This window comes from Octopus sinensis, linkage group LG4 (genome assembly GCF_006345805.1).
Source record: "Octopus sinensis linkage group LG4, ASM634580v1, whole genome shotgun sequence".
Lineage (NCBI taxonomy): Eukaryota > Metazoa > Mollusca > Cephalopoda > Octopoda > Octopodidae > Octopus > Octopus sinensis.
The window spans coordinates 58,317,619-58,331,248 of record NC_043000.1 but is presented as its reverse complement, the minus strand read 5'-3'; the positions used below and the strand labels follow the sequence as shown (position 1 = coordinate 58,331,248).

The 13,630-nt window shown below is 35.2% G+C and overlaps 1 protein-coding gene across 1 annotated transcript in view; it reads right to left on the bottom strand.

Annotated features, from left to right (window-relative positions):
- The window catches only part of LOC115210405 (peroxidasin), a 144,217-nt gene that overhangs the window by 41,721 nt on the left and 88,866 nt on the right, over positions 1-13,630 (bottom strand). Inside the window, exons 7-8 of the mRNA XM_029779001.2 lie at positions 3,997-4,114; positions 1,186-1,355 (exon numbers count right to left, since the gene is read on the bottom strand). Coding sequence (XP_029634861.1) covers positions 1,186-1,355; positions 3,997-4,114 — 288 coding nt within the window. The remainder of the gene's footprint in view (positions 1-1,185; positions 1,356-3,996; positions 4,115-13,630) is intronic.

Sequence of the window (13,630 nt, the reverse complement as noted above, 5' to 3'; positions counted from 1 at the left end):
GACATGCCTGTACCTATATGTACAAAAAAAATCTATGTAGAGAAATAATCTATGTACAAAAAGAAAAATGTTAAATTCCATGAAATTTATTGAAAGCAGCAAGCAACTCAGTACATGTGATTGAGAAGCTAACTTCTTACCACATAACCAGGCCTGCACTAAAAGCCATGCCTTGTGGTTCAGAAGAGATTATTGATACAAAAAGGAAAAGGATTGGTGAAGCACCATTTATATATGATATAGAAAGTCTTTGAGTAACAAAGCTGTCGACTAAAATAATAAAACTAAAGTACTTTTCATAGCTGGAAAGTTTAGCTAGAAGGTTTGAATACTATACTGTCAAAAGATTACCTAGTACCAAGGAGAATTGTAGTGTTCAGTTCTAGCCACTACTTTCTGAGGTCACTATTTCCTTTGATCCTATTTGGGTTGATAAAATAAAGTACCTATGTAAATATTTACTCATATTTATGTCTTTCAGGTTTCTTCAAGAAAGACATGGCAAATGAGAATCCCAAAACTTTTTTGGTTTGCTTGTGTTTTAAGGGCATATGAAAGAGTAGGCACCAATGGCCATTGTATGACTGAGAGAAGTAGTGCCAAAACTCAGCAGGTATTACTAACCTTGAAGGCATATGACTTAGTGGTTAGAATGTCAGGATTACAATTGTGAGGTTGTGAGTTTGATTACCAGACCAGGCTGTGTGTTGTATTCTTGAGGAAGAAACTTTATTTCATGTTGCACCAGTTCACTCAGCCGTGGAAATGAGTTGCGACATCACTGGTACTAAACTGCATTGACCTTTGCTTTTCCCTTGGATAACATTGGTGGTGTGAGGAGGGGCAGGCTGGTATGCATGGGCAATTACTGGTCTTCCATAAACAACCTTGTCTGGACTTGTGCCTCGGCAGGGTACTTTTTTAGGTGCAATCCAAGGTCATTCATGTCCAAAGAGGGTCTTTACTTTATTATTGATTTTGAAAGACATAATGATGGAACAACACCACAGAAACACTATATAAACTGATTTCTAAAAACATGTAACTATGAGGGAAACAGACAACTCTCTAAAAAAATGAAACATCACAAGAGAACAAAGAGAACACCACAAAAGAACATCAAAAGATTCAGCAAAGTTGGATGCACAGATGGGTGGGAATGCTATATAATTAAGAGCAACTCACTACTTGGTAAATCTGATTGTAACAGAGCTCCCCTGGAAAATGTCTGTCCAACAGAATTACTAGCCACACATGTATAGGTTCCACTATCAGATTGTTTAATGTTCTGGATCATTAGCCGTTTTAAGGCGTCACCCCAAAAGATGATGGTTGCTGATTGAGCAAGAACTTGTCTGTAGAAAAGGAAGAAAAAAAGAAATTAATAACAAGGAAATAGAACAGTTAATTAAGGATTTGGAATTTATTTTAAATGTTTCTTAAAATGTGGAGTATCCAGTACATTTCTTTATAAATGTCATCACTACACTTCTATCATAAGCTTTGAGTTGCACAAGATCTGCTTACAAAGCACCCAAAATAATAACACATGCATAAAAACTGGCTACAGACACAGACACACACACAGACACAGACACACACACACACAGACAAACACAAACACACACGCACACAAACTTGTTGTAAAGAGAAACAAGAAATATTAAAATTAAAATGCAATTTTGACAGACAAAAATTTCAGTTCATAGCTGCAAACTCTTCTAATTAACTTAGTTCCTATATCATGCGTTCAGTCATCTATAATGGCTAAAATACTTGTGCAGCTTTTTAGAACACTACTATAATTCTATTATTTTCTCCTTAAGCTCTGTGAAGCATTGAAATCAGTGCTCAATTCTGTTTTTATTATTTAAAGTAGTTGAGAGAAATATTTCCTTCTAGATCAGCCACAAGTCTATCAGAGGTAACATCCTTTGCCTGATAGATGACTGTCAGGTAAAAGGCACCAGATCATTTGGTTTGTGGCTATGGATATTTCTCCTGATATAAGTAGCTGTTTTGCAAAACAAGCAGCTAATTGCTGTGTTCATTAGAATTGAAACAGTAACCCTTTAATAGTAAAATTAAATTTCATAACTTTTTTCTATAAATGATGTTAAATATCTACCAAAAAAATAAACATGGTATTTTCTGCAAGTCATACTGCCTTGATGAAATTGATGTATTTCAAAAAAAAAAATAGTTTCAAACAAGTTCCCCCCACCCAAAAAAAAAGAAGAAAGAAAAGATTGTTATATAAAACTGTTTTCCACAGTTAAGGATAATAAAAAGGTTTAATGAACATATTAAGAGAGAGAGAGAGAGAGAGAAGAAGAAGAAGAAGAAGAAGAAGAAGAAGAAGAAGAAGAAGAAGAAGAAGAAGAAGAAGAAGAAGAAGAAGAAGAAGAAGAAGAAGAAGAAGAAGAAGAAGAAGAAGAAGAAGAAGAAGAAGAAGAAGAAGAAGAAGAAGAAGAAGAAGAAGAAGAAGAAGAAGAAGAAGAAGGAATATTGACTTCAAATTTTGGCACAAGGCTAGCAATTTTGGGGTGGTGGTGGCAGTAAGTTGATTACATCAACCCCACTGCTCAACTGGTACTTATTTTACTGACTCTGAAAGGATGAGAGGCAAAGTCGACTTCATTGGAATTTGAACTCAGAAAATAAAGCTGGAAGAAATGCTGCTAAACATTTTGCCCAGTGGACTAACAATTCTGCCAGCTCACCATTTTAGGAAGGAAGAATTATTAAGCTGTTGAATACAATATCCATGTTGTCACTATAGATTTCTAATGTAATTCTTTCAAAAATTATTGAATAATCACAAATAATGCCAGACCAGGAAAACAGGCAACAACAACAAAAACATAGCACATTAAATTTTCAATAAAACAAAAAAAAAATAGTAAAGAACACTGAATTAACAAATACCAGAGATAAGCAACAAACAGTGAACCAACAACATCATAGAGTATGTAAACTAAAAGTTTCCTGTATATCGTAGACTGGTGTACATAGAAAATATTTAATCAGATTTGTGCTCAAAATAACCACCATAGGAACTCTATAATGTAATTCACTATTGACCAGAAAACCTCACACATTATTAGCATGCTTCAAAGGCAGGGAAATAAAATTGAAATACAGAGACCAAATTATGGAGGCCATGGTGAAAGTTATAGCCCAGTTGATCTGTGACAAAGTAAATGTGGATGAGATGCAGTCTAGTTTTGTCCCTGGAATAAACACTACAGAGGCAACCTTCCTACTGAGGTAACTGCAGGAGAAACACCTAGCTAGGAATAGACCACTGTTCTTGGTTTTTGTTTAGTTGGAGAAAGTATTTGACAAGATACTACATTCTGTAATTTGGCAGGCTTTGAGGGAGCTAGGTGTAGATGAAGGGCTTGTACAGGTTGTTCAAAATTTCTTAGTATAGGTGGTACAGAAAAAGCACCCAATCCATGCTGTAAAATGGTTGGTGTTAGGAAAGGCATCCAACCATAAAACCCATGCCAAAGTAGACATTCAGGCTAAATATAATCTTTGGACACATTGGATCCTGTCACACCTTCCAACCAATGCCAACATGGAACATGAACATTAAATGACGACGACAGCGATGACGATGATGATGATGATGATGATAGTGGTGATTTTTCAATGTCAATTACATTTTCCTTCTTAAAACTATTTAAGAAGTATATGTTTTTGTTTTTTAAGTTTTAAGCTTCAATTCTAGACAGAATTTAACTTTTTAAATAATGTGGCAATTATTTTGTTTTAACTTCTATATCTTAAACATTTCCTTTCACTTAATGAAATAGATTTGAAACACCTTGGATGTTTGTAGATGAGTGTGAGTCAGAGTTAATTTTTGAGGGAACAGTCTGGCATTTTTTAAATTTTCTAATTCATATTTCATCTGGTCCCATAATTTTACCAAACAGAGTTCCCCTAACATACAAGTATTTAAAATGTAGATGAATAATATTTTACCCATTATGTAACCAAGAGATTTCAGGTTCAGGATCGCCAGTTGCAGCACAGGTAAACACCATTGAGGTACCTATCTCCAGCCGCATATCTTCTGGTTCCACAGTAAACAGAGGTGCCCCTGAGAATGAAATGGAAAAAAAATAAATAAATAAAAGCTCACTCTTCCATTAAATTAGCCGAGAGAAATATGCAAGATAGGAATTCACAATGTAATATTTTGTTTCATCCTCACTTTGAAATTTTACATAAATGAAATAGAAACGCTTTGAAAAGAATTATAGTAAAATATAAATAAAAACAAAGATATTTTAAGTCGGAATTTAAAATTGAAATTTGGTTAAAACCTGAAATCCAAACATTCAATTCTAATCAACAAATATAATTGCATCCTTTATAATTGAACTTTTGTTTCATAGCATGCAACAATAGGTTTGTTAAACCTCATTGGAAAGATCTGTTTACCCAGTGCCAGTTCTCACTGAGTGAACAACCAGCTTAGTACAAAAGCCTGCATGCATGTACACAAGCTCTGTCTCACACACACACACACAGATGTACACATATACATATTTTAATGTTAAAGCAAATTCTATCCAACCCATGCAGGCATGGAAAAACGAACACAATGATGATGATGATGATAAAAATGACTATAAATTTGTGCTAGAATCAAAGAATCACAAGAATTACAATAAGAAACACTGGGCATGATGTAGACCCTTAGCTAATAGTAACTTTTGTGTCACAGCATGGAACAGTAATCAGAGCAAGCTTAATAAAAGGAGACTTGTAATCAAGGAGTGTCAAAATAAACTCAATGACCCTCTGAAGGCCAGAAAGCCACACTAGAACTGTACCCAGAAGAAGGTGCTGAAACAATGGGCCTGAGGTTTATGATACAAGGTAGAAAGCCTAGTTGTTATATTTGTTGGGAGTAAAATACACCTTAGAGCTGAATGCCTAGAAGAATTAGGAAAAATTAAGCAAAAATAAGGAAAAGGAAAATAATGAACAGCAACAAGATAAACAACAGCATATTCCGGTTTCCAGAGTATCACCAACCAAAACTTGAAGTATAGCAAAGGAAATATTTTTAGGCTCAGTATGATATATAGTTGAGCAAATACCTTGTTTCCTAGTAGTAACAGTTTGTAGTACCAATCTTTCATCATATAATGAGGAAGAAATATTTACAAATAACTATATATAAAGGGGAAAAAGTGGAAATGATCACAGAAAAAAAAATTAAAAAGAAACAACTAACTTGGGTGAAGAAGAACAATTGACAATGAAATCTTTCCTCAAAAATAAAGAATAAAATGTACATGAAAACAAACTAAGGCCCATTCTTCAAAAATCAAACAAACAGTTAATAGGCAAAATTAGACATCTGTGACACCACAAAACTCTCTGAAGAAGTTGGAATGCTACAAAAACAATTATGTTCAGAATATAAACAGCATGCAAAAGATAGATTACTATTAAAATTAAAATTGCATTATATTGAACCTAAAAGAGAAATCTTCATGATGTTGGTGTTTTCAACTCCAAATATCTCAAAAAATGCTAAATGAGGCATTCACTTGCACTCAAGCACAATTTGAAAAATGGTTAAATGAACAGGGTCCTGAAGAATCCAGAAAAATTTTCATGTCCAATTTCTTTAAATTATATTGTGTTTGAATTATCGTGCGCTATTGTACATTTTTCAACTTATTTGCATGCAAATATGTGTGTATGGATACATATTAGTATGTGTATGTTGTATGTGCATTTGTGTACATATGTGCAAATATTGTTTATATATTTATGTGTGTATTTGTATGCAGATGTAAGTATATACATGTGTATGCCTGTGAAATTTTTGATAAATCCTACCATATATTGTATACTGTCTTTTATCCCTTTCCTTTATAATTTGTAAACATGCTTTTTCATATTCCACATAATCCTTTCTTTCTTTGTAACCCCTAGTGTAAATTTCATATTATTCTATAATTCTTAAATCTCTATGGCTAACAAAGAAAAATAATAATAATAATAATGACAGCAACGGCTACTACTACTACTACTACTACTATTACCACCACCACCACTACTACATGATTAAGCAAACAGATGTCTCTGGCAGAGTGCTAACAAATGAAATATAACAATTATTTATTGAAAAAAGGATTATTTTTTTGTTTCCTGTTTCTCTATCTAGAATATTGACAAAGGCCTTCATATTAATTAAGAATCCATTCCAATTCCCTGGGACAGAACAAGATTTGTCTTGATATTGTATTATTTAGCTGTATATATTCCTGTCATATGTTATTTCCAATTATTTACTCATATTACATGATAGTCACTTCAGGAAAAGTAGGAAGAGGTACTTGCTACAGTGAAGGTGGCAGTATCTTCAATAGTGTAAACAAACATGCTCCCCCTTTTCCAAATAATTATTTCAAACAGAAAAATAGATTTTAAAATAAAGAGATGCAGAACTTACAGTTACACAATGAAAAACATACAAAAAAAATTAATAGTGATAAAATATTAATTTAAATTTGAAATAAAAATGACACAACAAGTTTTGATCCATACTGATTTGAAAAACTCAAAGATGTAATGTAATGTGAAGTTACCTTCTTGGGTTATGCTGATTCATAAGGGCCAGTTTCCTGGTTTCACAGTGTACAAGTACCCCACCTGGACAGAACACTGGTCCATTGCAGGATTACTCATTTTTGCCAGCTGAGTGGACTGGAGCATCAAGCTCAAGAACACATGTTGTCCAGTCCAGGAATTGGAACCACAATCTTACGATCATGAGTCAAAATCCCTAACCACTAAGCCACATGACTCTATTCAAAGAAGATGGATTTTTACTAGAAGTGCTAACAAAAATTTGTATAAGCGCAGGAGTGGCTATGTGGTAAGTAGCTTGCTTACCAACCACATGGTTCCAGGTTCAGTCCTACTGTGTGGCACCTTGGGCAAGTGTCTTCTACTATAGCCTCGGGCCAACCAAAGCCTTGTGAGTGGATTTGGTAGACGGAAACTGAAAGAAACCTGTCGTATATACATATATATATATGTATATGTTTGTGTGTCAGTGTTTGTCCCCCCAACATCGCTTGACAACCGATGCTGGTGTGTTTACATTCCTGTAACTTAGCGGATTGGCAAAACAGACCAATAGAATAAGTACTAGGCTTCCAAAGAATAAGTCCTGGGTTCGATTTGCTCGACTAAAGGCAGTGCTCTAGCATGGCTGAAGTCAAATGACTGAAACAAATAAAAAGAATATGCATCTAGGATAAGCAAGAACTTTTGAGAAATAGTAGTCTGTTAACCTGAAATTTGGCTGCCTTTCAAAATCTTTGAGTGAAAAGTTTGCAACAAAGTAGAATTGGAATTGCACATATTTCAAACTCATCTTTATATAAATTCAAGTTTACATCACACTTGGAGAAAGTCATGTAAGAAGAAGGTTTTTCTCTTTTTTTCTTTTTGCTGTTTCAATACCTCACATATATAAATATACATTGCATGGATCTGCATACTCGAGTTTGTTCTTAGCTTATAAATATCTTTTAACCCTGTTGCTTATATAAATCAGATGTAAAGGACATTCAGTAAGACAAAAATAGTTCTTCCAACTATAGCAATATAGCCTGAAATAATTAACTACATCAACTCCAGAGCTCAACTAGTACATATTTTATTGACCCTGAAAGTATGAAAAGTAAAGTTTACTTAGTGGAATTTGAACTCAGAACATAAAGCTAGAAGAAATGCTGCCAAACATTTTGTCCACCAGAGCAATGATTCTACCAGCTTGCCACCTTTTAGTAAGTTAAAAAAGTAAAAACTCAATTACACTCCATACTATCAAATAAGATACTTGAACACTAACAATATTTTGTTTTTTTACAAATACTGTGGATCAGCTCTTTCATCTGCCTAAGCTCCCTGGAGATCAACTGCAGATGTGGTCAGGCCACCAGGATCTGGGACCACTCACCTGGGATGACCTCAACCCTGTCAACAAGAGCATGAAGCAAGCAAACAAGTAAGCGAAAGGAACTCATTGATCTGAGCCACCACAAGGAAAAATTGGGGAGATATACATGAAGTATGTCAAGAAAGACAACACCTCCTTCTCTCAGAAATTTATCTAGGATATTGTGAGTAGAAACAAATGTCCTTGTTTTTCAAACAATGGGAAAGGGTTTCATATGCCCACCAAAGAAGAGCTGGAGAGAGACTTGGAAAAATTTGAAACTATTATTATTATTGTTATTTTATTTTACTTCTCAGACCTCTCAGTCTTACTTCTAGTTAATTCTGTGAGAGCAGACAGCAACCTGTTATCAAAGGTCTCACAAGGTCTCTCGGGGTCTTGTTCTATGAATTACAAAACTTGGTACCTTGATATTACGTATTGTAAAAGATACTGAACACCCAAGTACTAATTTCAAAATCCTCACTGGCCCCAGTAGAGCAGTTTACAGAGCATGCTCTAACCTCATGTCAATTCCAATTTCTCCAACATATTTCTTGAACTTGGTTGCTAGTATTCCAAGTGCCATTACAGCTTCTAAAATGACAGTTACATCATCATTATCATCCTCACCATCATTGTTGTTGTTGTTATTACTATTTATAATTCACTTCATACATGAAAGTAAATACAATATAATCATAAATCAATCTAATGCAAGAGTGCCATAAAACTAATACTTCTCAAGGTCATTGACAATACATAATTCCAAACTAAGTTTTAGGAAAATAAACAGGATATTAGACAAATTAAGAAGCAAATTCTTAATGGTATATAATTTTGAAATATTTACAACATATAATTGTTCAAATCCAGGGATTGGTTACTCCATTTTATTTATTCTTCAATTGGAGGGAAATTAAGAAAATTATGAAAAGAGAAAAAAAATCAAGACTGAAACTGTATTATATTAAGGAAATTAGTTTTGGAGGTGGTCAAGGTAATAGAGTGGTGTAGCAAAAGAACAGCATTATTAAATTTTGAGTATCTGTTTTCCTGAGGTCAAGTCTAGTTATTATGCTATTGAAGTATTGTTTTACATGCTGGATGTACTTCCTGACACCAACCCTTACCTGACTTTCAATTAAGGGATCTCTTATTACACACAGCTTCAAAGGCATGAAGTAAATGGGTGATTTATTGAGAGGAGAAATGTCAATAACACTTCTCAAATGAGTTTCATAATACACACACACACACACACACACACACACACACACACACACACACACACACCTATCAAGTTTCTTTTCACATTCTGTCAACTAAATCCATTCACAAAATTTTGGTGGGCCCAGAGCTATAATAGGAGACACTTTCCCAAGATGCCACACAGTGGGATGGAACTTAAAACCACACAATAGGGAATCAAACTTCCTAATCACAGAGCCATGCCTGCATCTATTGTCAATGGGAAAGATCCCTATTTTTAAAGAAGGCAAAGTGGAGGATTGACAGAATAAATACTGAGATGATATAAAAAATTTTCAGCGATTTTCAGAGAATCAGAAAACACAAGAAAAGCATAGTCACCCTTCACAAGTCAGTATGACTTTGTAGCTTGTATCATACTTACATTCATTGCTTTAAGTGTATAATGTAGTTTTTGCAAGTGAACATAAACATACTCTCAGACCTCTCACTTTTGACCTAGTGGAACATTGGGGATATGACAACTTCAAGGAAAGAAGCCAGCAACTGTAGTGTAGAGTCTAGTGCAATGGAAAATTAATGTGTCTTACTAAGGACACAAATCCTATCCAGTCCAGGAATTGAAACCATGACCTTAAAATAACAAGCCCAAAATCCTCACCATTTGGTCAAGCGCTTCCATAAGAGACAGAGACAAGATCAATATTGGGAAAATGCATGAAGAGCTTTGATGAGACAACAGTAAGAAACAAGGACATTATTGGTGACACAGAGTGGCAATCTCTTGTTTTGTAAAAATGTAAGGTGCAGGCATGGTTATGTGGTAAGAATTTTGCTTCCTAACCACATAGACATGGGTTCAGACCTACTGCATATTAATTTAGGCAAGTGTCTTCTATTATAGCTTAAGGTTGACCAAAGTCTTATGAGTGGATTTGGTTAATAGAAACTGAAAGAAGCTCACCATGTATGTATGTATGTATGTGTGTATGTATGCATGTATGTATGTATGTATGTGTGTGTGTATGTATGTGTGTGTGTATGTATGTATGTATGTGTGTGTGTGTGTGTATATATATATATATATATATATATATATATATACACTGGCACTTGTACTGGTGGCATGTGAAAAACATTCAAGCAAGGTCGCTGCCAGTGCCGCTGGACTGGCTCCTGTGCAGGTGGCACGTAAAAAACTCCACCTGAACGTGGCCATTGTCAGTACCACCTGACTAGCCCTCGTGCCAGTGGCATGTAAAAGCACCCACTACACTCTCGGAATGGTTGGCGTTAGGAAGGGCATCCAGCTGTAGAAACTCCGCCAGATCAGATTGGAGCCTGGTGTGGTCATCAGGTTCACCAGTCCTTGGTCAAATTGTCCAACCCATGCTAGCATGGAAAGTGGACGTTAAATGATGATGATGATGATGATGATGATATATATGTACACACACACACACGTCTTTGTTTTTCTTTTTCTTTCACTTACTTCAGTTACAAGGCTGCAGTCATGTTAGGGCCCTGCCTTGAAGAACTTTAGTCAAACAAATTAACCCCAGTACTTATTGTTTTTAAAGCCTGCCACATATTTTATTGGTTGTCAGGTGGTGGTGAGAGACAAACACAGACACAAAAACACACACATGCACACCGATACACACACTCACACACAAAAATTGTTAATCCAAATAAGTGAATGATTAGAAGAAATAAATTGGAAAATGTACAGAGAGTAAATTAGAATTAATTAAACTTTAATCATATTTTAAAATATAGGAATGCACTTTAAAGGTTTCACATTAGATTTCTAAAAGGACATAGTTTACAGAGTGGTGTCAGGAATTATGTCTATTCAGGCTGTTGCCATAAAAATAGTTTGCTTTTAAAGAAGGAAAGTGGCTCAGAACACTATCTGTTAATGTACAAATGATAAGGCACAGGAGTGGCTGTGTGGTAAGTAGCTTGCTTACCAACCACATGGTTCTGGGTTCATTCCCACTGCGTGGCACCTTGGGCAAGTGTCTTTTACTATAGCCTCAGGCCCACCAAAGACTTGTGAGTGGATTTGGTAGACAGAAACTGAAAGAAACCTGTCGTATATATGTATATATATATATATGTATGTATGTGTGTATTTATGTGTTCGTGTTTGTCCCACCAACATCGCCTGACAACCGATGGTGGTGTGTTTATGTCCCTGTAACTTAGCAATTCGGCAAAAGAGACCGATAGAATAAGTACTAGGCTTACAAAGAATAAATTATGGGGTTGATTTGCTCGACTAAAATGGTGGTGCTCCAGAATGGCCACAATCAAATGACTGAAACAATTAAAAGAGTAAAAGAGAGTATTCATGTATTAAGCTTATGTGGTATTCGCACAAGGTCACATAAAAGCTTCTCTCCATTGAATTTGTCATACAACAATTAGAAAAGAGAGATATGTATAAGTCATATAATAATGATTTACATAAAAATGTTATAGACAATTATTGGTCATTATTCTGTTGAAAAATAATGTTATCAATTAGTGCTAGTTCCCTCCAATTGAATATGCTAAAACATATCCTTTCTTTGTTAAGAAGGTGTGGGGTAAGATAACAAGGTGTGGAGTAAATAAGATAGATGATAGCTGCTACATGAATTTTAGTTTTAAGAAAAAGTAGATATTTTACAATAATTAAATTATAGGAAAAGGAAAACTGTGTATTACTGATGTCTTTTTCAGCAGTGGCTTGCATGTTTTGATAAAAGAGCTTTTTAATTCTTGTTTGGTCTGGACTATTATCAGCACATTTATAGAATGGGAAGACAAAAACCTTGGGAGATTTGGCTTTTGCACATGCATCCAGATGTTTGCTAAGTGGAAATATATATATGACAGGCTTCCTTCAATTTCTGTCTCATAAGGCTCCACTCACAATGCTTTTGTCAGTGTGACATTATAGTAGAAGACACTTGCCCAAGGTGTCATGCAGGGGGAACTAAACCCTGAACTATTTGGTTGGGAAGCAAGCTTTTTACCACACACAACCATGCCTGCAGTACATATGGAAGATGGGCTGAATCCTGGAAGTACTGCAATATTTGGCCAACCCAACTTTTTCTAAATATCAGTTTAATAGTGACTATATATATATATGTATACATATATATATGCATATATGTATGTATGTATGTATGTATGTATGTATGTATGTATGTATGTATGTATGTATGTGTGTATGTAAGTATGTATGTATAACTGTTATACATAGTAAATTGGCAGTATTAAAGTATCAGAAATAATGATATTTGTTCCAGCTCTCTGTGTTCTACCTTCAGAGTCTACCGAGCAGAATTCTACTTTTGTCAGCACGGCTGACACTCGCTGACGATACATTGAAGAGGCCAGGGAACAGAAGAAAGAAGACATGCACCCAACACCAGAGCTGAAGACACCTCCGAAAGGGGGGCCCCACCACATCAAAACGGTAGAGGAGTAGGGGCTGAAACCGGATGTGGTTCCTCCTGATGATGTCTTGAGTTAACTGGATCCCATAAAGGAGCTGTTGTGGTAGAAGACCACGAAACACAGTTGTAATTCCTCTAAAGGTTGTGGACTAGCAGAATGGGCAATGAACTAAATATCTTAGAATATTTAAGTCTCATCACACTATGTTATGTTGTTCATTGTTCCAGGATCAATGAACAAAATGCAAGCCCAGCCAGTACTGCAGTAGATTCTTTTTCTGTAACTCTTTAATCCCTCTCTTTCTCTCTGTCTCTCTCTCTCTCTCTATTTCTCTCTGGTACAAATTGGTGGTTGTCATACCTAGAGAAGGACATGCTCTGCCCAGTTAAAAATAACACATTAATGATGCCTCAAGGATTTCACCAGGAGTGGAAGACCCAAGGAAGAAAGGGACATTACTAAAATATTCCATACTCCCCATAAAATCTGAATCCTGAATTGAATTATATTTAAGGGAGGAAACAAGACCAGGAATTGTAACATTCATGACATTTTCCCCTTACTTCAATAACAGAAGTGCAATGATCATGTAATTATGAAACCACCATTTGCTAATGAGTTTAAACTTTACTCCAATTAACTTCTGTTTCAACAATTGTCTTGTACTTTTTTTGACTGACATAAAAACAAGTGTTATTCTTTAGCTCATGGTTGTGTGGTTAACTGTAATGAAGATAAAAAAGGTAAAGTTACCTTGATGAGGTATACTGACTCATGAGGGTTGGTTTCCCAGTTTCATGGCATTTATATTCCCCATCTAGATAGGATGCTGGTCCATCACAAGATTACCCATTTTTGCCAGCTGAGTGGACTGGAGCAACGTGAAATGAAGTGTTTTGCTCAAGAACACAATGCATCACCTAGTCCAGGATTTGAAACCACAATTTTATGATCATGAGTTCAACACCTTTAACC